We start from the raw sequence: 26,298 nt of genomic DNA on the forward strand, positions 1-26,298 counted from the left end.
TGTTGCATTTTAGCTCATTGAAGTGCATTTGATTTAAAAGCAAGCAAATGAATTAAATGTCCAGTCTGGAAGTAATAAATGCAAAGTTTTTGTACTGAGCAATTGATTCCAGAAAGTTACAATTATGCAACTTGTATTCTACAAATATTTGACAAATTCTTGTGTCCTAGAATTTTGATGCCACATTCAAGGAAGAGGAAATGTTCAAACCTATGTGACAATATTACTGATCATACCTGGAGTGATGTTCAAAGTCAAGAAGGCACCAGTAGGTATATTCAGGATGCATTTTGATTTTTGTTTTGTTTGAATTTGTCCATTGCTGAAAAGTATGGAGAATTTCTTTAATGCAATTTTGAAGAGATGCTCGGATAAATTTTCTGTAAAGCTATCTGTACCTTCTAAAAGAGTTGCTTGGTATTTGACAATGAAATGGTCAACACGTGTAACTGAACAATTCCATCCATGTGTTCCCAATGATGGAGTCAGCCTTTATTGCTGCAGTTGCCTGTATTGGAAATGGACCAGGTCAAAGATTGCTTTAACAGCAAGTATAGAATAGCAAAGTATTTTTTAAGAGGCGTGCAGTTTTCAAATGTTGATGGTCAGAGGGGCTTGGGTATGTTCATACAAGGAACACAGAAAGCTAGCATGCAGGTACAGCAAGTGATTAGGAAAGCAAATGACATGATAACTTTTACTGCAAGGCAATTGGAGTACAGGAATATGAAAATCTTGCTATAATTGTACAATTGTGAGACCACACAGTGGAGTATGGTGCTCAAATTTGCCCTCCATGGGAGAATATAATTACATTGGAGGGGGTGCAGCAAAGCTTCACTAGATTGGTTCCTAGATGCGAGAAATAGAAACATACATTGAAACATAGAAACGAGAAGCAGGAGTAGACCATTTGGCCATTCAAACCTGCTCCACCATTCATTTTGATCATGGCTGATCATATTCAAATCCTGATCATCCTCCTTAACCCCTCCCCCTTTTCCCTTAGCCCCAAGAGTGATATCTAATTTCTTCTTGAAATCAGACAGCGTTTTAGCCTCAACTACTTTCTGTGGTAGTGAATTCCACACATTCACCACTCTCTGGTTGAAGAAATTTCTCCTCACCTCAGCTCTAAAAGGTTTACCCCTTATCCTCAAACTATGACCCCTTGTCCTGGACTCTCCTGCCATCGGGAACATTCTTTCTGAATCGACTCTGTCTAACCCTGCTAGAATTTGATAAGTTTCTAAGAGATCCCCTCTCACTCTTCTAAACTCTAATGAGTACAATCGTAACCGACTTGGTCTCTCATATGATATACCTGCCATCCCAGGAATCAGCCTGGTAAACCTTCATTGTACTCCCTCTACAGCAAGGACATCATTCCTCCAATAAAGACACCAAAACTGCACACAATACTCTAGGTGTGGCCTCACCAATGTTCTATATAATTGCAGTATATATATTTTTTTAATTCTAAGATGCGATAATGGTTAAATTTGGGTCTATATCAATTGGAGTTTAGAAGAATATGAGATGATCTTATTGATATGTACAAGATTCTGAAGTGACTTGACAGGGTAGACAGGTATTGTTTCTCCTGGCTGGAGAATCTAAAATACAGGACACAACCCTGAATAAGGGAGTTGATCATATGTGATTGAGATGAGAAGTTTGTTCACTCATTGAGTTGAGAATATTTGGAATTCTCTACCTCAGAGGGTTGCAGATGCTCCATTGTTAAGTGTATTCCAAGTTGGTACAGGTAGATTTTTGCATTGTCAGGAAATGAAAGGATTTGGGAGCGGGAAACTGAATTGAAGGGGATCATCTTGAATGTCTGAGCAGGATCAAGGGCCATGTGGTCTACTCCTGCTATTTCCTATGGCTCATGACTCCAATTTACCCAGCATGCATACATTGAGAGTGGCACTTCCACATGAAATCTGATAGAACAGACCTTTCGCGTACAATATTTCTGATCCCTGGACTCCTCCGGAGGAGTCCTGACAGAGCAGCTCACAAGACGTGTGCTGGTCTGATGCACAATCTTCTCAACATGAGGGAATAGTCCTTGCCACTAACAATCAGGGAAGAAGTCGAGGATCAGGAGCACAAGAATGATAAGGCGGAAGAGGAGAAGGTGGAGGCTGAACCCAGACAACCCTTTTCTACTTGGGCTGTACTTGAAGAACTAATTCAAGTGTGATGCCAATCCAATTCCCCGTTCATCAATACTCCAACACTCCTTACTTCCCTTATGACATTGTCCTCTTGGGCCCAGCGTAAAAATAAAAGCCGACATAAAATACAAATTCCAGTCAAAATTTATAAATTAAATCATGCTCTATTGCAAACGAAATCAAACTCATCACCCTTCGTGCCTGACTTCTGTGTGCATTTATCTGTATTCATATGAGTGGCTGATGGAAGGCTGTTGACTTTCGGTGGAAGGGACCACAGAAGGCCTTGGAAAACAACCTAGGGCAAGTTGAGGCATTGGCTATCAGATATTGCCTTGATGATTGCTTCCACAATGTGTTGATGGAGATGGCCACCAGTTCCATACTTGAAAGGATGGGCTCCGGGCTCCAAGTTCTGCATAAAGCCTGTGCTAAGTTGGTGTAGGATACCTCTATGCTCCTTGATATTGGAGGCAGGGTTTCTGGTGTGCTTCCTAATGCATCAAACATTTTGATGTGGTTCTCTCCCCACAAATGCTGCCAGACCTGCTGAGTTTATCCAGCATTTTTTGTTCTTATTTAACATCCATGCGGCTGTATTTGAACTGCAGAAAACCCATTCGTAGTTCTCAATGTCTCAACAGTCTTCATCAGTAATTAGCCTATGAAGTTTGGAGGCCCCAGGCACGATCCTCAATTTGTGCTGAATTAGTTCATCTTTTCAATTCTATTCTAGTGTTTGTAGCAAAAAAAATCACCATTGCAAAATTGTTCAAAGGAAATGTAATAGCTATTTTAATTTGATTAATAAATGTGTTATTAATTTGTAATTGTATGTTGTACCTACAACTGATCATAGTCCATGGAAAGAGGTTAGGTGTGCATGATCAAAACATTGGGAAAGACAAAAGAGGAGTAAGAAAGAACAATGTTGGTGTTTTGCATCTAAGTGGGAAGGCAAAAGCTCTGCAACTGGTAAGAGAAAGGGAAATGAGATGCAGAAATCGCAGGCAAGTAAATCATAGAATCCTACAGTGCAGAAAGAGGCCATTCGGCCCATCGGGTCTGCACCAACCACAATCCCACCCAGGCCCTATCCCCATATCCCTACATATTTATCCACTAATCCCTCTAACCTATGTATTCCGGGACACTAAGGGGCAATTTAGAATGGCCAATCAACCTAGCCCGCACATCTTTGGACTGTGGGAGGAAACCGGAGTACCTGGAGGAAACCCATGCAGACACAAGGAGAATGTGCAAACTCCACGCAGACAGTGACACGAGCCGGGAATCGAACCCAGGTCCCTGGAGCTGTGAAGCAGCAGTGCTAGCCACTGTGCTACCGTGCTGCCCCTAAAGACAAGTTTCACCCACTGATTTATGTTTATTTATTTGTCACAAGTTGGCTGACATTCACACTATAATGAAGTTACTGTGAAAATCCCCTAGTCACCACACTCCGGCATCTGTTTGGGTACACTGAGGGAGAATTTAAGGTAAGTAAGTAAGAAGTAAGGTGAAGGTGGGAAACAGCTGGACCACAGAGTAAAAACCAGTAAGTGTGAGATAATGAGTTTAAGTTTATTTATTAGTGTCATTAGTGGGCTTACATTAACACTGCAATGAAGTTATTGTGAAAATCCCCTTTTCGCCACACTCTGGCGCCTGTTCGGATATACTGAGGGAGAATTTTAGCATCTAACCAGCACATCTTTCGGACTCTGGGAGGAAACCTGGAGGAAACCCACACAAATGGGAGAATGTGCAGATTCCGCACAGACCCAAGCCAGGAATCGAACCTGGGTCTCTGGCGCTGTGAGGCAGCAGTGCTAACCACTATGCCACCGTGCTGCCTTTGAATTTAGACACAATCAAATGTGGCCTCAATCCAATATTCTATCATCTTTTGATGATGTATCTAATATGAACTTTGATAATGGAGCTTTTCATAAATAGCTTCCGTTATAATTGTGTATGGCACTAATTTCCTTTAATGGGATCATTGCATGTATCTTTTAGTATTTGTTTAGTCAAATTTTTATTAAATCTTCCCGTGTAACTTTTTGAAGTGCAAACTGGTGATCTGTGGTACACCCAGTGACGCTTGCTTTCATTTTATCGCATTTCTCTGTATAATCAAGCAAATTGGATGCACTTTCAGTTTGAAGATTTAGAACCAACATCATGTCTCTTTTAACATTAAAAAAAATGGCTAGACCAGCATTTATTGCCTTTGAGAAGGTGGTGGTGAGCAACGTTTTTGAACCACTGCAGTCCATGTAGTGTAGGTACACCCATGATGCTGTTAGAGAGGGTATTTCAGATTTTTGACTCGGCGATAGTGAAGGAACAGCAATATATTTTCAATTCCGGATGGTGTGAGGCTTGGAGGGGAACTTCCAGGTGGTTTCAGACTGTTTTATCTTCTGTGGACTATTAGTTTAATCTTCAGTGAAATATTAACTCAGAAGGAAATATTCTCAGGCAGAATTTGTATTTGCATATTCACATTTATTTTCTCAAAGATTCCGGAGAACACAGTATTGATGTCAATAGTTACGATATTGATGGTCAGAATGGAGTTTCGATGGACTGGGGTTCTCCATGTTTAAAATGGCATCCTTTTCAACCCAATCACTGGGCAACTTTGTATGACAGTAGTTGCAATGAATTGTAAGTACCCATTATATATTTATTTTTGGCTCCCAAGTTTAAACATTTTTTTCACCAACTTTTTAAGTGCCACAGATGGCAAAACATCTTACCCCCAGACTTCATTTTCATAATATTGTGAAGCTTTCAACATCAGCGTTATTACTTTGTAAAATCTACAGCAAACTCTGGCATCACACATACCCAGTTAAACATGGAAATCCAGAGCTTGCTGCCAGAGATGACCAATTCTACCTCAGGACATGCTGTTATAAACTTCGCCAACAAAATCAACGCAATCACTGATTTTGTATGAACCAATTCATGCTGTGAAAAAAAAATATTCAAAATTTAAGTCTTGTCCAAATAATATTTGCTGCTTTTAATTGCTGAAAAAAGAGACATGCTGTCAAAGCTTTTTGTCTTGCACTCATCAGGACAGGTTCACAAGAATACAATTGTAAAGGGAACAACAATTTATACTGCATGAGAAGAACATGCTGATTGGTTGGCAAGTGGACTCTGACTGATAAAGACATTTTTATGGAGAATGCACCAGGGAACAGTTAACTGCCAAACCTTTTGTTTAAATTCAAACCAGGTGGGTCAACCCTGGTCAAGGCATTGCCATGAGGAATAAAGCAGGAAAAAGCCCCAAGCTTTTGTTTAGTGGAAAAAGGTGTAATGCATGGCGTTACTCCTTCTGTCTGCAAAAGACAGGGCTGTGTGTGTGAATAATATGAAGCTTCTAACAAGAATAAGTGAGTCACACTAAGTCTGCAACAGCTTACTGATTACACAATTTTTTATTACTTTAACCGAGAACTTTTAAGATTAATGGTATATTAGGACACTCATACATTGACCTATGTCTTTAATATGATGTTAACTGCACTTTAATAATTTGACTAAGGACCAAGCAAAATCCAATTTTATCCTTATCACTTGTTATGTGATAGATTTGAAAAAATGGATCACAGCTCTAGGAATTGCTGGAATCTTAATCCCTGCTACAAAGTGCTTTAAAAATATTCCATGTGTTCAATTTAATTTTTGATCATTACACTGTAAGTCATGATTATTAATGTATGCATATACAATTATATATTTTTTGTGTTTCTATTTTAATTAGACCTACTCCAGGCTATCAAGTAGATGCGGACAAAGGATTCAATTTTTCAACAGCAGATGATTCATTTGTTTGCCAAAAGAAGAACCATTTTCAGCTCACAATTCATATCGGTTTGATTGGATGTCCAAAATATGTTAAAACGCCTCTAGGCCTTAAACCAGTTGAAACATTCTTCTTGAAAATTTTAGGAGTAAAGGCAAGTTTCAAAATTAGGTTTGCTTCTGCAGTTCCATTTTAACATTTAAATAATTAGTATGCAAGCCTCTAAAACGTAAAGCTTATTCACAATTATAGCATGAGTGTACAGAGGGAGCAATAATAGAAATTAGACTTTGTTTAATTTTGCATCCTAATCCTTTATAGCAAACCTTCTATGTCAAATTATTTTAAAATTTTGGTATTAAACATGAATTTAGTTTTAACAGAGACTACCTATGAAAGTAATGCACTGGTGTGAAAAATTCACACACTAGCAGATTTAGAACTGAAAAATTAAAGAAATGCAATCCTGGGAGTTTGATGTACTCACTATCGTTCAAACCTCCCTTTCAAAGTAAACACTTCTCGTAGATCACAAGGCCAGGTCACTAAAGGCCTGTTGACCTAAATTCCTTGAGCACCATTTTTAATTATTCTAATTGTTAAACTGAAATTCTGACTTTGATACATCACCAGCAAACAAATGTTGAATGCAAGCGATAGCGACAAAATGAAATCTGCACTTTTTGTTTTACATGATTGCTTCTAATCAATGATTGTTTGATAATATAGCCGTTAAAATGATTAAGCACAAAAGGAGGCCATTGGCCTGTGATGAGTCTGCTGGCTGTCTGCAAGAACAGTGCCACTCGCTCTCATTGCTCATTCACCATTCCTCTTCAGAGAATGATTGAATTTTAATATTATAATTGAAGTATCTATGATGTTTTCATACTATGTTAATTTTGTGTCACACAGCATAGCCTGTGGAGGCCCTAACTGTGATTAAAGTATTACAGTATTCAATTTTTACTGCACACAGGTTGAGGCCACAAATCAGGTGATCACCATTGAACAATCTCAATCAGACCGGAGCAAGAAACCTTTCAAGCCAGTCAGGTAAAATGATTGATAGGAGGGTTTTTTTTTTAAAACAAAAGAGATGGAAGATATTTTCTGAGGTAATTTACCTTTCCAACTTGCGCTGTGGCCTGGATTTTACAATAAAAACAATGGCCATCAGCACTGACTATTTGAAAGAGTAAATCAGACAGCAACATCCAGCAAAACGCACTTGAAGTTAAATGCAGAATTCAGGAAGATGTTGTCTTTGTTACCCTGTTCCTCCAAAACCTTTGCTTCATCAGGGTCTTGTGGAAAAACATGACGAGGGCGTGAAGTTGCAGTATTTACCTGCTCGATACATGCTAAACTCACCAGAAAGGCTGAGGGCTTGTTCATTCAGCTGCTAGTGAATTTTTAACAATGTATAAAGTTAATTACAAAATAACTTTGCATAAGTGGAGTCCCATTCTTTCAGATTTTACTGATTTTTGGACATTTTAAATAGAAACATTTAACATTTTCTTTCTTCGCCTCTGTTATTTTTAGTGCACATTTTGCTTCAAATATTCTAAATTACACTTCTTGATCGAACTCTGCATCTCTCAGTAAGATGATTAGTTGATTAGACACATCTTTACTTGTGCTGTTCACACAGGTCCATGATCCCTTAGAGAGGGTGTTGTGCTGATTTGGATTTTTAATTACTGAAGCTCCTCGTATGAATTCTAAATTCTATGGACAATTTTTAAAATTAATGTTTACATTACGCTTACTTAACACTGCAATGAAGTTACTGTGAAAATCCCCTAGTCGCCACACTCTGGCGCCTGTTCGGGTACACTGACGGAGAATTTAGCATGGCCAGTGCACCTAACCAGAACTACGTTTGGACTGTAGGAGGAAACCAGAGTACCTGGAGGAAACCCACGCAGACACAAGGCGAACGTGCAGACTCCACGCAGACAGTGACCAAGCAGGGAATCAAACTCGGGTCCCTGGTGCTGTGATGCAGCAGTGCTAACCACTGTGCTACCCTGCCACCCATAAGTGAAATGACGAGTGTCATTCATTCACCGTGACTGCAAAATCCAGGCCAATGTATTCACCCAGTGAATAACTGCAATGTACGTTTTCATTCTTGGCGTTGCTGATGCCAGGCAGCAGCAGCCAGGCAACAATTGACTTCTAAAACCCCTGAGTGAGATGGGATTGTTGTCCATTGTTCCCACTTCTGATCCCTAATGGAATTAATCAGGATTCAGCTTCTGTACAATTCCTTGCTACATTTCTGAGCACTATAACAATTCTATGAGATGTTGGAAGAGGACAGGCATCTATGAAACTGTAGCCTAGTTGATGCCATCAAGAGAAAATCTGGGCCATTGTTCCTCCCACTTCGGGCAACAAAGCTGTACTTTGGAGCTGCTATGTTCGTTTAATGGACATAATGTAAATGAGGCACATCATACAATCCTGCCTTACTTTTACTGAGGGCTGTGCACACAGAATCTGGACACATTTCATTTTGCTTCCCTGAGGGATTGATATTTATGCTGGTTAAGTAGACCAGCAAAGTTCTTCCCCACTGTCAGACTTTGTTTAGGACACAGTTTAGGTGTGCAGCAGTGTTATATCATGTTTTCTTTTATTGAAGTTATGTTGGTACAACCTGAATTCAGGTTGCAAATCATACAATAGTGACAGTAGTTGGTTGTGTTTTATATCCTGAATTTCCCATTAAGACATCAAGGTGTGGTTCTGATTTTTAAAGTAGGACAGAGGTTCACATTTTCTTATACTATTTCTGCGGCTCAGAAAAAGTCTTTTCCTATCATTGGAACTATAAGGAATATTTCCAACATACACTGTTCATAATGCTCATCCTGTATAATGGCTTTAAAATTGGCTGTGTCAGACTGACCTGTTTAATTTAGCTACTTTTTGGAGAAGGAAAAATTGGAAATCCTGAAAACGGAAAATGATGAAAGTACATTGTACATCAACAACTGAAAGGAGAAATAAGTTAACACTTTAGGTAGAATCCCTTCATCCAAAATTGCTTATCCAAAAGCTTTTACCAAAATATGATATATATAGTTTCGCCCTCCATATAATGACACACCTTTTGCATATTTTATAGCATTTTCTACTCCTTTTGAATTTTTGTAACTTTCCATATTTTCTCTTTGTGTACTCAGTTTGTTCCCACCCATGTTGGTGCTGTTCTCTATAGGGTCTGGAATGAAATCTGTTTCTCTGTTGCTTCCATGTCAAGGGTTGTACTTACAATTTCCGTTCTGTAACCATTTCCTCGATTGAGAATTTTAGCTGCTTCAATAGACCCTTTTTACAGTGCTTTTTTTACAAGTCTCCCAGTTCATTCCCACCCTCTAAATTGTGAAACATTTTAAATAAAAATATCACCTGAAAATAATGTTCAAAATAAATGGAATGGCAGAAAACCAGAGAGAATCAGATAGACAGATAGTGGTGCAAAGCAGAAATAGGTGCATTGAAACCAGTGTCACACCATCATCGTTGATACTCTTGGCATTGCAAGCAAAAGCTAATGAATTTGTTGGTGTTAACGTACTTTTAAATATCAGGAACGTTGAAGATATGGGAAATAATTTAATTTGAGAAGAACACAATAGTTCTGTGTTTGCAACCGATAAATTTAAGAAAACATTGAAGCTACAATTACGGCATTGGTACAAAGAAGCTTCCACTTCACAATGCTGGAGTAGCAATATAATTTTATAGTTAGGTTACGCACTGATTTTGCAGAGATCGCGGCTCCAGTGCAATGCGAAAGGCAGGGAACATTTCAAACCAATCTGCAATTAATTCAAACGTGTGAAGATTTCAACCCACACTATTAAAACATTCAAAACATAACAGCTGAGAGAAGAGCTCTCTACATGCGTGGTTTTTATCTGAGTAGCTTTGATGATGCTGGTCTGCAAGTTATTATGAAAGTAGCACATTCGGTAAAATGCCAATCAATCACCTCACCTTTTACATAGAATGCTTCATGGTTTAGATTGAATTCAATGTTTCTTTTAAAGGATTGATTTGCCGGGACACCAAACCACAAAAATCACTTTAGGAAGATTGCACTTTGGTGAAACAACAGCAAATAACATGAGGAAGAAAGGCAAACCTAATCCTGATCAAAGGTACAAGTGATCCATATATAACAAAAATATATAGATAGTTGTAAAACGTTTACTGCATGGATATGTTATTTAACATCCTCCAGTAATTGCAACTTTAAAAAAAGGATCCAAGCAAAATATTAACTACTTTTTCAGATTCTGATACATCTCCAGTGTGTTTTGTTTTTAATCACAAATTTTGTTGTGTCGAATACGAATGATTTTTAAAAAAGGGTTCACTTGTTATGGTCAGTATTGAACAATGAGTGATGGTTGTTTTAATAGGAATCTCTCCTTTCTTTAGATACTTTAAGCTTGTCGTTGGTCTGTATGTTGCCAGCCAAAACCAGAATTATTTATTAGCAGCTCACACATCTGAAAGAATAATTGTGCGGGTAAGTATATTGAAATTCAGTTGCATTCAAGAAAGCAGTTTTAAATATATTTAAATTTATTATTATAGTTAAAACTTAAAAGTGATTCGCATGGATATCCTGCACATGAGTCCAGGCATGGTCCCCCACCCCAGGTTATACTTACCCCGAGCTTGTTATACTGGCAGGTTATACTTGCCCCCTAGCTTGTTCCCCTTGACTGCCTCACATTTTTAAATACCTGTTGTAAATCTCACCGATGTGACGTCACATTGGCGAGGAGGGATTATTTATGTGGGGGGGAATATATGGCAGGGAAGCCAATAATTGTATTCAAATTTATTAAAATGTATTTAAATAAGGGGCGTGAGCTTCGTGACGTTACCGGGGAGGGGAAAACTGACGAGAATCTTGTTTACTGATTCTCATGAGATTTATTTTGCCCACGTCACCGTTTACGCTCAGAGTGAGCATGGGTGGAGAATTGCCCCCATAATGGAGCTATAACAGTTGTCAAGGTCTTTCAACATCATTTCAATCCTTTTATCACATTTTTGCCTTTGAACACAAGAACGTGTGTTCTTTTAAGTAACAATAGTTCTGTTGCTGTTATATCAAGCCTGCAGCAGCTGATGGTTGAGTCCAACACACTGTGTGGTATTAGCCTGCATTTATTTTACTTAACACAATGGAGTGAAGTTACTTCCTCATGTTATAAACTCTTGTCTTCACATGTTACTGTTACTATGAGTTTGGTATTCATATTATAAGATAACATTATCAATAGATTGCATAGAAATAATATGCCAGTAAGCAAAGGTTTCCTGAGATCAGCCAGTTATTGTGATGGCTGTTACACAGGAAGGGATTTAGAGCCTGCACACTCCGTCTGCAGATATGGCAGCACGTGCTTAAAATCCGGAGAGTGCGATTCGTGCTAGCGAGTTTCCGAATTCTGATCTTGCCGGAGAGAAACACATCAGTTTTCTCGCCGGAGACTAGACCCTTGTCATTTTTTTGGTAAGACTTCGTCCGAGGACTGTAAAGTTTATTTTAAAAGTATCAACATCTGCAAGGACAAACACGGTTCAGGTGAAGAATAATTAATTATCTGTTATCAAAATTTTGTACAAAATTGTTACTTTGATTTTCTAGGATGTTGCAGCTACATAATATCTAAAATGACTAGTCAGGAATTTGAGGGTAACTGTTTTCACCTTGACACCTTCCAGGCTTCAAATCCTAGTCAGTTTGAAAATGACCGTGAAGTAACGTGGCAAAGAGGACAGACTGCCAACACAGTTGTCTGTCACGGCCAAGTGGGAATCAACACAGACACTCCAGACGAGGCATTGGTTGTGTGTGGCAATGTAAAGGTGATGGGGGCAGTCATGCATCCATCTGACAAACGAGCTAAACAGAATATCCATGAGGTGAGTAATTATAACGCATGTACCGTGGTCAAAGGATACCAAGATTTTCCTTGCCAGTGCAATGATCAATTCTGTTTTATTATGAAAAGTGGTACTTTCTTTCACCACCCCCCACTCCGCCCCTCAATCCCCAGCCTACCTCTGTGAAATCTTTGAGGCAAGCCATTTATATGTTTTTTGGCAGGTTTCTGGTGGCATACACAACTGTGCTTAAGTGACTTTACCATGGGAGTGAGGGAGGAAATGGCTGTGGCTGAAGTAGCTTAAAAGCACAGACGCCCTCGAAGAAGGAGAAAATGCAGATCTCATGGTGTTCAAAATTCAACAATGCAGATCTTTCTTTCCTTCTTCCAATGCTGTTATGGACAAACATCACAGCTAAATTTCTACAATGTGCATAAGGCTATAATGTATCAAAATTTTTTGTTGTGTAGGTTGATACTACTGAGCAACTAAAGCGGATAACACAAATGAGGCTAGTTGAGTATGATTACAAGCCTGACTTTGCATCAGAAATGGGAGTAGATCGTCCTCATGAAACTGGTAATGCAACTCTAGTTTTATTAATCATTCTGAAAATGTTCAGTAGAGTATCTCCTTTTTAAGCTTTCATGAAAATGTCAATTTGGTTTGATGATAGCATTTAAAAGCTGAACGCTCTGTACATTTTGCAGTATACATGAACACGCGTTCCAGTGCGATGAACATCTAAATAAGGAGTAGGGCAGATCCCAAAATGTAGAATCATAGAAATCCTACAGTGCAGAAAGAGGCCATTCGGCCCATTGAGTCTGCACCGACCATAATCCCGCCCAGGCCCTATTCCCGTAATCCCACATATTTACCCTGCTAATCCCCCTGACACTAAGGGGCAATTTAGCATGGCCAATCCACCTAACCCGCACATCTTTGGACTGTGGGAGAAAACCGGAGCATGCGGAGGAAACCCACGGAGAGAATGTGCAAACTCAACGCAGTGACTCCAGGCTGGAATTGAACCTGGGTCCCTGGCGCTGTGTGGCAGTAGTGCTTGCCACTGTGCCGCCCCGGTTGTATAATCTGCCTCTATTTGTCTAGTAATTGCACAATTGGCATGTCACAACAGGAAAACATACATTGTGCTGACCTGATGGTCATAAACCTGTTAAATGGTGAAACAGACTAAAGGCATTGAAGACCGAATCCCGTTCCAATGTGTGAGATATTTTCATGCGAGAAGATCTGTTGGTTTCTCTGCAACTAGAATTTAGAATTTTAAATTTTGCTTCATCATTTTGAGTAATGATCCAATTCAGTTCATTCTTATTTGATGTTTGATACCACTCATTTTATAAGTGCATTCACTTTCAGAAATAGCTGAAATGGATATGCTTCATCTTTGCTGAAGTCTCAGTACATTTTCTTTTATTCTTGGGACTTGGGTGTTGCTGGCTGGCCAACATTTATTGCCTATCCCTAGTTGTCCAAGGGCAGTTGAGTCAAACACATTGATGTGGCTCTAGAGTAGGCCTGACCAGGTAAGGATGGCAGATTTCCTTCCCTAAAGGACATTAGTGAACCAGATGGGTTTTTTCAACAATGGTTTCATGGTCATCGGTAGATTCTTAATTCGAAATATTTTTTTATTGAATTCAAATTCCACTATCTGCTGCGGCGGAATTCAAACCCGGGTCCTCAGAATATTAGCTGAGTTTCTGGATTAATAGTCTAGCGATAATACCACTAGGCCATGCCCCCCCCACCCCCCCAAATATTTTACAAAGTGTAACTGGGTACCATTCATCATTTGTAATGATGTATTCTTGGTTGGTAACTCTGGGATTTTCAAACATTTATTTGTGCTTATCTATTGTTTGGTGGAATAGTAAAATTGATCACTCTTCTGCTAATATGACATATATAGAATAGAATAGAAACCCTACAGTGCAGAAGGAGGCCATTCGGCCCATCGAGTCTGCACCGACCACAATCCCACCCAGGCCCTACCCCCACATATTTACCCGCTAGTCCCTGTAACCTACGCATCAGGACTCTAAGGGGCAATTTTTAACCTGGCCAATCAACCTAACCCGCACATCTTTGGACTGTGGGAGGAAACCGGAGCACCCGGAGGAAACCCACGCAGACACGAGGAGAATGTGCAAACTCCACACAGACAGTGACCCGAGCTGGGAATCGAACCCGGGACCCTGGAGCTGTGAAGCAGCAGTGCTAACAACTGTGCTACCGTGCCGTGCCGACATCTTTCCATTTGATCCTCTTAATCCATCATGGAAAAGCATAGCGAAGGCGGAGGCCAGGAACTATTAATGCCAGATTAATGGGATACATGGCTAAGGGCCATTAATAATGGATTAATGGGTTACATGGCCAAGGGCTATTAATGACGGATTAATGGGATACATGGTCTGGGACTATTTATAACAGATTATGGTGGCACAGTGTTTGGCACTGCTGCCTCACAGCGCAAGGGACCCGGGTTCGATTCCCAACTTGGGTCACTGTCTGTACAGAGTCTGCATGTTCTCCTCGTGACCTCCCACAGTCCAAAAGACGTGCTGGTTAGGTGCATTGGCCATGCTAAATTCTCCCTCAATGTACCCTAACATGTGCCCAAGTGTGGCGACTGGGGGATTTTCACAGTAACTTCATTGCAGTGCTAATGTAAGCCTATGACACTAATACAAATAAAAAAAATTTAAAATAAAATTAATGGGATACATGGCCAGGGACTATTAATGGGATAGAACATAGAACATAGAACATAGACCAGTACAGCACAGAACAGGCCCTTTGGCCCACGATGTGCCGAGCTTTATCTGAAACCAAGATCAAGCTATCCCACTCCCTATCATCCTGGTGTGCTCCATGTGCCTATCCAATAACCGCTTAAATGTTCCTAAAGTGTCTGACTCCACTATCACTGCAGGCAGTCCATTCCACACCCCAACCACTCTCTATGTAAAGAACCTACCTTTGATATCCTTCCTGTATCTCCCACCACGAACCCTATAGTTATGCCCCCTTGTAATAGCTCCATCCACCCGAGGAAATAGTCTTTGAACGTTCACGATAGGAAAGGTAAAGTTGCTTCAATTTATAGACTTTAGTCAGTGCCAAATTATAACCATTTATCTGCAGTGAGAGACTTTTCCCATTTAATTTAACCTTTTGTTGGCCTTGCAAATAGTTTTCTCCCAAATATTTTCATTGCTATGATGCAGAATGCATTTTTTTATTTTTGCTTTTGCTAAATAAAAGCATCCTCACTTTTCTGGAAGTCCAAGATTAGAGGTCATAAATATTAAATCCAATAAGAAATTCAGATGAGACTTTACCCAGTGGTGAGAATGCGGAACTCTTCACTACGTGGAGTGCTTGAGGTGGAATTCATAAATGCACTTAAGGAGAAACTAGTTTAGTAAATAAAGAAGAATATGCTGATAGGGTCGTGCTTGTGTTTTTTTGACTTGGTTGGATTTTTGATATTGGTATTTAATTTGTTTAAGTGAAATTGGAGTGTTTATTTTGATATGCAAAGAAGAGTGATACCGTCAGTATAAAATTTGATCATGTAGCAAAGTGACACTATGGGCCCTATTTTACCAAAAATTGAAATCGCGGTAAAGTCGGGTGTCAGGCCTTTAACGTGCTCTGCACCCGAATCCGAGCAGATCGCGGCTTTACCGACACCCGATTCAGGCACGGGTCCGGTCCGCGCCCGAATCGGGCGGCCTGACGATTTAAATGCATTAGTATGCATTTAAATCGACTTAATGAACCGCGTGCCCAATTCTACCGCCAAATCCCACTTTACCGTCTTCTGGTCCGTTCTGAATCCGCGTTGTAAGCGACCTGCAGAATAAAAATCCGAAGCGGATTTCTATTCTGCAGGGGAACCTCTGAAGCCCATCCTCCTCGACCATCCTTCGCAGGCCCCCCCGGCAGACCCCCCCCCCCCCCTCCCCCAACCCCCCCCCCAGGATCAGACCCCCCTGGGAGGCAGGCCCCCCTCGGCAGAGCACACCCCCAACCTACCTCGATCGCTGGTCCCCCTCCACCATCCTTCTGACCTGCAGTCCTTCGAGAGCCTGCAGCACCTTCCGCTGGCCTCCGCCAGAGGAGGGGGGCGGGCTCAGATGGATCTCTGGTTGGGGGGGAGAGGATGGACTTGGGAGAATCTTGCAAACTGAAAATAATGTAGCATCTTCTTTGTGCTGCCTAATTATCTATGGGAAAGGTAATTAAACTACAATGTCCTAGGGAGCAATTAGTGACCATTTGTGATCTGTAACTGGATTGTTGATGTCCCTGTAGCCATGAGCCAGGTGCTCAAATGTTCAGAGTCATGTGGTGAACTTGGAAGAATTGGCCCCGTGGTAGAACTTGGTTGGAAATAAGATTCAAGGAGATTACTAAATCTGGGAAATCAACCATAGCGAAAAGAAGTTTGTATTGGCAACTCTTCTCTCACATTCCATGGCAGATGTACCCCTACTTATGAATGTGATTTGCATGGGCAACGTTGGATGCAGCTAATCTGCCTCTGGAACAGCCTTGGATCCTTTCTTTCTTTCTTGTTTTCATCTGAACATTGCACAGAATTAGAGGAATTCCCTTTGGAAGATAATGTCAAAGTTATAATCGCAGGAACTAAAAACCTGACAGTCAAAAATTTGGGAAAATATTTCAAAAATACATATCCTCCCCATCCATATTTTGAAATATTTACCCAAATTTTTGACTGTCAGGTTTTTAGTTCCTCCGTCCGGAGCCGGCAAAAAGCGTATGGGCGCGCTGCAAAGAGAATTCCGGGCTCGGATCTCTATTACGCCTGGATCCGGCCCTTAGACTCCAAATGGTAAAATAGGGCCCTATGGGTGGGACTTACCGGCCGCGCTCACCCCAAGACCTGAAAATCCCAAGGTCAATGGATCTTAGCATGGTCTGTGTCCCGCCCACTACAATTCCCGTGGCGGGCGGGACAGGAGAATTCCGCCCTGTGTTGCTAGGGTTTGCTGTACCAATGATATTTAAACTGGACTTTCTTTATGTATGACCACCTTGGAGATTAGACTGTAAAAGTTTAGACTATTGAATCAGTATCAGTTTAAAAACCAATTGTTTTAAATTATGTTATCTTGTACTGTAAATGTTTTATAACGGCTTAGAAACATTGCTGATAAGATTTACACATTGCAGGATGTATTCAAACACTGCAAGCATTACATCCAATGGTCTTTGTTTTAAACAGGTATGATAGCACAGGAAGTGAAGGAAATCCTGCCATCAGCTGTAAGGGAGGTTGGGGATGTGACCTACACCAATGGCGATAAAATCGAGAATTTCCTCATGATTGACAAAGTAATAGAATTTAGAATTTCTAATATTTGTGATTGATTTATAACCTGAAATATTGGCAGTTCTTTGTGTTTCAATCTATAGACTCTTTTACGTTTCGAATGTTAGCAGTGAAATCAAAGTTGAGGCTCGCAATGTTTAATTCTTTGAAAAGCTACCTTAAGGCATGTTAGTTATTAAAATTATTTGATTATACCCTACCTATTAAAGATCTGCAAAAAGACCATACAAGACAATGATTGTAACTCTAATTTGCATTTCATAGGTGAGAATCCAATCCAACTCATGGGATTCACAATGAAATAAAAGCTTGGATGACATGCTACAACATTTAGATATGTCTAATGAACAAATGAAAGTAGATTTATAAAGTGTCTTTCACGTCTTAACCATTTTCATAACTTTTCTGTTTAAATTCTCATTGTGAAGTATGTGTAATTAAATTACTGGCTTGCTCAAGCTAGTTAGTTTTCTGAAGTTGATACCCAAGGTGTAATTGGTGGTATGTTCAACATTCTCCTTTCTTTTCATCAAGGCTATATTTCTACTCTCCCTATTAGGAAAATATCCTTTCAAGTTCTAAATATCAAAGAACAAAGAAAATTACAGCACAGGAACAGGCCCTTCGGTCGTCCAAGCCTGCGCCAACCATGCTGCCCAACTGAACTAAAGCCCCCTACCCTTCCTTTCTTGTTCGGGAGATTGACTAGGTTAGGATTGTTTTCGCTGGAGTTTGGACGAATGAGGGGGGAATCTCATAGAGACTTATAAAATTCTAACATGACTAGACAGGGTAGATGCAGGGAGGATATTCCCGATGGTGGGGATGTCCAGAACCAGAGATCATAGTCTGAGGATTCGGGGTAGACCATTTGGGACAGAGATGAGGAGACATTTCTTCACCCAAAGAGTGGTGAGTCTGTGGAATTCATTACCACAGGAAGTAGTTGATGCCAAAACATTGAATGTATTCAAGAGGCGGCTGGATATAGCATTTGGGGTGAATGGGATCAAAGATTATGAGGAGAAAACAGGATTAGGCTATTGAGTTGGATGATCAGCCATGATCGTAATGAATGGCGGAGCAGGCTCGAACGGCCAAATGGCCTCCTCCTGCTCCTATCTTCTTTGTTTCTAAATGGTCCAAGTAAGACCGACGACTGAGGATCAGATCTTTTCCATGGGATGTGGGCATCGCTGGCAAGGACAGCATTTATTTCCCATTCCAATTTGCCCTTGAGAAGGTGGTGGTGAACTGTCTCTTGAACTTCTGCAGTCCACGTGGTGGAGGTAGACCCACATTGATGTTAGGGAGGGAGTTCCAAGATTTTGACCCAGTGACTGTGAAGGAATTCCAAAGTTTATATGGTGTGTGACTTAGAGGGGAACTTTCATGTGGTGGTGTTCCACCAATATTGCTGCCCTTATCCTTCTAGGTGGTAGAAATCGCAGGTTCGGAAGATGCTGTTGAAAGATCCTTGGTGAGTTGCTGCAGTGCATCGTATACATTGTACACACTGCTGTCACTGTGCGTCAGAGGTGGGGGAAGTGAAAGGGTTCAAATCAAGCAAGCTGCTTTGTTCTAGATGTTGAACTTCTTGAGTGTTGTTGGAGCTGCACTCATCCAGGCAAGTGGAGAGTATTCCACCATGCTGCTGACTTGTGCTTTGTAGATTCTTGGACAAGCTCTGTGAATCAGTAGATGAATTACTGTCCACAGAATTCCCAGAGTCTGATGCAGCAACAATAGTCCAGTTCAGTTTCTGGTCAATGGTCACCCTCAGGATGTTGATAGTGGGGGCTTAATGATAGTGATTTCATTGAATGCCAAGAGGCGATAGTCATTTCCTGGCACTTGTATGACATGAATGTAACTTGCCATTTATTATCCCAGATCTAAAAGTTGTCCAGGTCTTGCTGTATATGGGCACACATGTCTTCAGTATCTGAAGAGTCATGAATGGTGCTGAACATGAACATCAGCAACCATTCCCACTTCTAACTTTATGATGGAAGAAAGGTCACTGATGAAGCAGCTAAAAATGGTTGGGTCTAGAACACTACCCTGAGGACTGAGATGATTCACCTCCACTAACCACAACCATCTTCCTTTGTGCTACTCATAACTCCAAACAGTGGAGAGCTTTCCCCCGATTCCCAATGACACCTTTTTAGTTGGGGCTCCTTGATGCCACACCCTGTCAATGTTGACTTGATGTCAAGAGCAGTCACTCTGATCTCTCATCTTTTGTTCATGTTTGGATCAAGGTTGTAATGAGACTAGGAGCTAAGTGGTCCTGACTGAACCCAGATCATCAGTGAGCAAGTTGTTGCTGAGTAAATGCCCTTTGTTAGCAGTGATCATGACAACTTTCATCACTTTGCTAATGATCAAAAGTAATTGGGCCGGATTGGATTTGTCCTGCTTTTTGTGTACAGGACATACCTGGGCAGCGTTCTACATTGTCGGGCAGATGCTGGTGTTGTAGCTGTACTGGAACAGCTTGGCTGGGGGCATGTTTAGTTCTGGAGCACAGTGCTGGCATATTCTCAGGTCCCATAATAGGCTTTGTATAATCCAGTGATATCAACCATTTCTAGATATCATGTGGAATTAATTGAACTGGCTGAGGACTGGTATCTGTGATTCTGGGGACCTCAGGAGGAGGCTGAGATGGATCATCCGTTCAAGACTTCTGGCTGAAGATAGTTGCAAGTTAATGTTGAGGACTCGCAGGCTATCCTGGTTTCCAATCTTAGTAAATCAATAAATTTACTTTGATATTGCCATTGGCTGCTGAAAATCCACAAATAGGGAACATCTTTAGTCCAATGGCTGCAGTAAAGACAGCTTAAATCTTCTCCATGTTTGCAAGATGTCTAATTGGTAGCTAGTAATTTTATTCTTCCTAATGTGCCGAATTCTGTACTTCTGTTAGATGAAGAAATATGTTTTCCTTCTGTAGGAACAAATTTTCATGGAGAATGTTGGAGCAGTGAAAGAGTTATGCAAGTTGACTGACAACTTTGAAAAAAGAATTCAAGAGTTAGAAATCTGGAATAAAAATCTCGCCAAACTGAAGCGGTTTGGGAGCATGAAATCCACGATAAGTGAGAAAAATAGGAGTAGGTGGGTGTATTTACTTTTCGGTTTATGACCTGTACTGATGAACCGTGTAAAAGAGAAAGCAACACTTATGTGGCATTACATGGGTACATTCACTGAAGAAAGTGGCACTTGACCATGCAAGAATTTCCCAGGTCCTGTGGGTGAGCTAGTAGGTGATGGCTGAAGTACAAATAAAGCCACTAAAATAACCATGTGCGTTCCTGAGTTTGGGAGGGAAACATATCCTTGAAGTCCCCATTCACTTTTGTTGTCAATGTTTGGTGCTGGAAGTAGTTGTAGAAGACTGATGTGAAGAGGATTAAAAATAGTCCAAGATCACTCGCTGGGTAATCTCCCACACTAAAATGACCTGGGAAATACCAGAGGCAGCCCCAGGTCTGTGGAGCTGTATAAACATTCTTTGTCTATGCGGAAAAAGAGGAGTGAAGAAAACATGTTACTCGAGTGGAAAAATAAAATTAAGAAGAAAAGTTTCACTTTATTTGACAATGTTTTTCTATTACCATTGTAGCATACGAGCCATAAATCTAGAGTGCTGCACCCCCCACCACCAATGCCAGTGAGAACAGAGAATCTAGGACTCGACCAAATTTCCATTCTCAGCAGCGGGACTGGAGAGTCCCAGTCGCGAACAAGGTCGAAGAATCCTGGTCACTGTTACCATAATATGTTGCTTCACTAAAATAATCATTAATTGGTATTTCTAACTAACTTGCTATAAAGTATTTTATATTCGAGTTTGTTACATCATTGACTTTTTTTAAGCTGTGTGAAGCAACACATTAATAATTCACTTGATCACCTTGTGAGCCCACAATATCGACTGCATTCTTTCTTTGAGCACAAACAGTAGCTTTTTCTTTTTTTTTACCTTCCCTTTCTCTCCTCAGTGTTATAGTAGTCTCAGAAGAGCAGTGAACGTCCTGCTGAATGCTTCTTTTTACTCTGGGACAAGTTGGAGTTTTCTTTTGGCCCTTTTCCCTGGCTTGTATTTTTACATCCTGCCAACTACAAATGTTAAATTATTAATTTAAAAATAATTATTTATCCTGGGAATGAAGGAACCATTCAAGGTCATAACCACTGCTAATTCACTTCTGTGAATTCCCGCACCGTTCACTCTTTCATCCTGTTTGTATCCTGTCTTTTAAAAAAATGTTATTATTTGTTACTCACCCCAACAGATTTCATTTCTAGATCCCTGTGTGACTAATTCCAAGACTCCATCTTCAGTTCATATACTGAATTGCAGATGAGTGCGATTCTTAAAACAGTCTCAAGTCTGCCCCGGAATAGAAAAGTACTTTTTTCAACATATATCAACAGAAAGCATGATTAGCATTTAGTTCAATATGACACTTTTAAACATTGCAATCTCTTAAAACCTAGTTTATGATGCATTATATATGACTTCTCCAATTGTCATACTCAGTGGGATTTATACAGGTACTTTCCTGGCCTTGTGATTCTGATGTAGAGTAAAAAATTGAAATATGTTTTTTGCAAAACTTTTTAACTATTGCCAATGGAGTAAAGTTGCTTCCTTATAGATTTTTGTCTTGCCCTATAAAAAGAAAACAAAATAAAGCAATGTTGTTGTGTATCTAGTAAAAGGACTGCTTAAATTAAGATTTGTTGACTTTTACAGCATATTTGGGCGGACATCCATCGTGATACCATCAGAAAAACCTGTTATGGCCAAACGCAAGGTATGTGAGAGTAGAAACAAGTTGTATTGTTTAGTCAATTCCTCAATGCAGTGATGAACTGTTGCCTGGGGAACCCTGCACATGTCCTGATGGATCCCTGGAAGGAGCCGGATGTGTAGAAGTTAATTGCTATGGTAAACTACGGTGCCACTGGCATTAGGTGTCCACAGCGTCCCAGTGTTCACAGTTCTTTCTGCATCATCATGCACAGGTCAATGCCAAACTCCCTTGACTGCCACAGCCATTGTTGGCATTGGTGTTTTGACTTCTGGAGGTAGTTCAGGCATGTCCTGAAATCTATGCACCATGATTGGCCCTGTCTTGGTGAGGGAACACGCTACTACTGCACTCAGCAACTTCTGTGGTTTGCCCAGTGGCTGGCCCTCTTGCTGTAGCTGTCCTTTTCCCTCTGCACCAGCATTCCTCCATATGGCTGTCCAATAGAACTGTTTGGAGGAGTTACAGCCTGCTGTTTATCCCCTTTGGTCATGCACTGCCCTTGCAGAGAGGTTCCCTGGTTTCCAAGCCTTGTTAATACTCTTGGTCCCTGTGGCATTGTGCCAATGCTTACCCTGCTGAGAAGTACCACAATCCAAAACCTCTGCTCCTCAGAGATGATCCATTGTCTCTTGTCGTCTCAGTTCCTCAGAGATGACCCAGTCCTGATTTTACACATCCTTCCCCTTGCCTTTAGCCATCTTAAGCAAGCCATGTTAAACTCCACCCTTGATTTATTTGCCTCAATTGGACAATAGGAAAAGAGTGTAAATTCTGCTAAGCAAGTTCAAATCTTAGTGATGACTGAAAAGGTCCATGTTTAAATTGTACAAAAGGATTTTTAAAAATGCCACTAAAAGCACTCAGACTAAAGTGAGTTACAAGGCACCAGTACATGGATTAGGTTCTGATAACATTATAAATCATTTCAGCATTGTATGATAAAAATCATCATGACTTCCAGAAATATTATGTCATTGGAATACATTCTTTTGTGTTACTCTATTGAAGGTGAAATTCAGTGGAAGTATTTTATTCCAACTTTGACAAAACTTTTAGTTATTTCCTTATCACAGGAAAATGCTATACCATATTTGGAATAGTGTTTAATGGTTTCATCGCTTAACAATATTAATTTTCTTATTGGAAGTATTTCATTCTTTGCATCTTTTGAGCTACTTGTGAAATGAGGTCTTTTTAAAAAAATCTGTGGAGGTTTCTGATGTTAGAAACTTGGTTAAGGCAAAAGCATTTCTACATTTTTATTATTTGTCATCCAGGCCTACCTTCCCAAGAGAGGTGACTGTTCTTTCCATAAGATTTTCCATATTGTCATCATGGCTTTATTGGGACTCATGGCCTTTTGGTAAGCAACTAAACTAAGTATACATTATACAGCATTTTGTCATCAAAGTTCTGCATTTGTAGCTCCCAGGTTCAGGCCGATGGCTGTACCTCAGTCTGCTGTTCAACTCTATCCCTTTGTGGTCTTAGCCAGGGCAAAAAATACATTTGTAACTTGCTACTCTGCTTCTGTCTTCCCATTTGCTGTGCCCTGGATGGGAGGACAAGCAACTGGATGCTCTTGAATCCATCAATTACATCTATGAGAAAGAAGGGGTATATCTGCACAGACGAACCCATCCTCTGTTTCACCCTCCTGGAATGCATTGAACTTCCTCTCGCAGGGGTTACTGTAGTGTGCATTGTTGTGTTTAATATCCATCCATAGTGCAGAATATGGTAGTATGTTTAATACCACTAAAGTTGAAACTATAAGATGGATCAAAATAAAGTAGTGTTTAGGTATTGATCTTGCATTTTATTAAAGTCTGTAGATTATAGAAGAAAGTAAAGTCTGAGGGAACTAAAGGTTCCACAGTTTTAAGAATTATGAAAATAAATGAATTTGAGTCGGGTATGTTTAGGACAGTGTATTTAGAGTTTAAAGGGAACAATAGAATCCTTACTATTGAAGGATAATTGTGAAGTGCCATTTTATTTCCTGCTTCTAAATTATTTTAAGAGCTTGGAGAAAGATTATTGACCTAATAGCGTTTATTTGATTTGTGAGATCTTGAGACTTATATGTTTCAACATGAACACTATATTAGTAGTCTTTACGTGCAGATCCCAGTTACTGCCATGCATGGTGCTGCTGCCATGCAGGTAGATTCCTTCGAGACTATTCTGAGAGTCTATTACCATGTGACTTTACACATCATACAGTGGGTGGTGCTATTCTACAGTCCCATGTTAACCCTTTCTCTGCTGAGCACTTTTACATTACAATGGCATGCAGGCACACACAACAGATGTCTGGTTAAATGTATAGCCAGTGAAAAAAATGTGTACCACAGTCTTACCTTGCACCAATGGTGATCTTTTCAATTTAACACCCATAGCAAAAACAAAAGATAATAGTTTATAAAATTACTAAAAGATTAGCAAACCTTAATTTGTCAACAAAAATCCCTCTACAGGAGGGCATGACTACAGTCGTGTCTAGGAGAAGAATTCATTTTTGTTTTATCTATTAAACGTTGAAAAGATATGGTTGTCTTCTCCTGTTTGCTTTGTGCATCTCCAGGACCTGTTTTGATTAACTAAGATTTTGAAATATGCTAACATGTTCACTGCCGTATTCTGAATTAAAATAGCATTTGCCCATATGGACTCTCTGCTGCCATTTTTATTTGTTTCCAATGTAAAATAGGATCACTGGATGAATCGGAGAAATTTGTTGCTGATACTGGTTATCAGGTCATTTTTTACACTGTGAAATGAAATGTCACTCTAGTTATGTTAGTTGTCAATTCAATTACAGCAGCGTTGATGTCAATGGAAACCTTTTGCGTTTCTTGACAGGCAGAGCATGTACATATTGCTATTGTAGTGGCTGTATAAATCTCATTAAATGAGTAGTATTTTTAATTTGTATGATCCAATCTATTTATATCATTAAAATTAAGTTTGTGTTTCAACATTAAAAGGTGTGTACAAGTTTGGCCTTCCCCGACCTCATTTTAACAGCAAAGGCTCTGATATTTTGGATCCCTTGTGTAGGTCACTGCCATCCTGTCTGATTATAGTTTGGTCTGTTATATTTTCATAAGTTATTACATTTGAACAATATACCGGCTTTGACAATAGTTAGCAACAGTGGAAAATAGAACTTCTAATTGGAATAGTTTTGAGCACAAGTAAGTTGTCAGTTGAACCTTTATTTACTTGTAAGCTAAATTGACTACATATATGAGGAAAGATAATTGCTTATGAACAAAGAGATTGTTTCTCATTGGTTTAAATAACATATGCTTTTTCTGACAGTGTGATTTTGATATCTGCACTTTACGTACTAACATTGAATGAAGAAAGAAGTGTCGTTAACAATCTCAATGAAAGGTAAATTCTTTGTAAAATGTTCCCTGCTTCTACCTATAAGTTTCTGCTCTCTACAGTACCACCTACTCGTGTGATTGACCGTACTGCTATTTCTGACAGAATGAAAGGCAGCTCTTTAGTTTGTGATATACTTGCTTTGAAGAAAATAAATTTCAGTTTTCCTGCAAATGTGTTAACACTAGTAATTTTACTGTTGCAGCTATATTTCAGAGACTTTTACAACAAAGGAACATACCACCTTTACTCCATATACAACGTTGCCAGGTAAATTGTTTCACTGAATGCATTTGGTGTGTTACGTGAAAAAAACTTTATTGTAACTTACATGGTTTGCCCATTTTATTCTGTAGCAGAGAATGCGAGTTCAGTTTATACAACAGCAAACACTGAAATTCCCTGGCCTGAAGTAAGCTTCTGTAATATCCTGCCTTGTGTCACTGTACAATGTTGTGGGCTTCAATCACAAAGAAAGAGAATCTCTAATCGTCAGGGAAATAGGGGAATCACCAAAAAACATCATCTCGTGCGAAATCTTTTACAATCAGGTAAGATTTTATGACTCCCTAATACTCTTTAAAAATAAAAGTATTTTACATTTTGTTGGGGAAATTCATAGTAGGTTAGAGAAATTTCAAATAATCAGGGATTCAAGTTACTAATAAAATACTAACACTTAAGCTTAGATTAGATTTATAAACTAACAGGGGAACATAC

General features: G+C 39.8%; 1 protein-coding gene across 1 annotated transcript in view; it reads left to right on the forward strand.

Annotated features, from left to right (window-relative positions):
• Nucleotides 1-26,298, forward strand: part of myrfl (myelin regulatory factor like) — a 60,123-nt gene that overhangs the window by 9,207 nt on the left and 24,618 nt on the right. Inside the window, exons 5-19 of the mRNA XM_078221079.1 lie at nt 171-268; nt 4,715-4,862; nt 5,974-6,169; nt 6,995-7,071; nt 10,086-10,196; nt 10,480-10,570; nt 11,782-11,982; nt 12,417-12,525; nt 17,237-17,346; nt 20,310-20,473; nt 22,122-22,182; nt 23,460-23,545; nt 25,510-25,584; nt 25,784-25,848; nt 25,935-26,129. Coding sequence (XP_078077205.1) covers nt 171-268; nt 4,715-4,862; nt 5,974-6,169; nt 6,995-7,071; nt 10,086-10,196; nt 10,480-10,570; nt 11,782-11,982; nt 12,417-12,525; nt 17,237-17,346; nt 20,310-20,473; nt 22,122-22,182; nt 23,460-23,545; nt 25,510-25,584; nt 25,784-25,848; nt 25,935-26,129 — 1,787 coding nt within the window. The remainder of the gene's footprint in view (nt 1-170; nt 269-4,714; nt 4,863-5,973; nt 6,170-6,994; nt 7,072-10,085; nt 10,197-10,479; nt 10,571-11,781; nt 11,983-12,416; nt 12,526-17,236; nt 17,347-20,309; nt 20,474-22,121; nt 22,183-23,459; nt 23,546-25,509; nt 25,585-25,783; nt 25,849-25,934; nt 26,130-26,298) is intronic.

The sequence above is a fragment of the Mustelus asterias genome, chromosome 9, assembly GCF_964213995.1.
Source record: "Mustelus asterias chromosome 9, sMusAst1.hap1.1, whole genome shotgun sequence".
Lineage (NCBI taxonomy): Eukaryota > Metazoa > Chordata > Chondrichthyes > Carcharhiniformes > Triakidae > Mustelus > Mustelus asterias.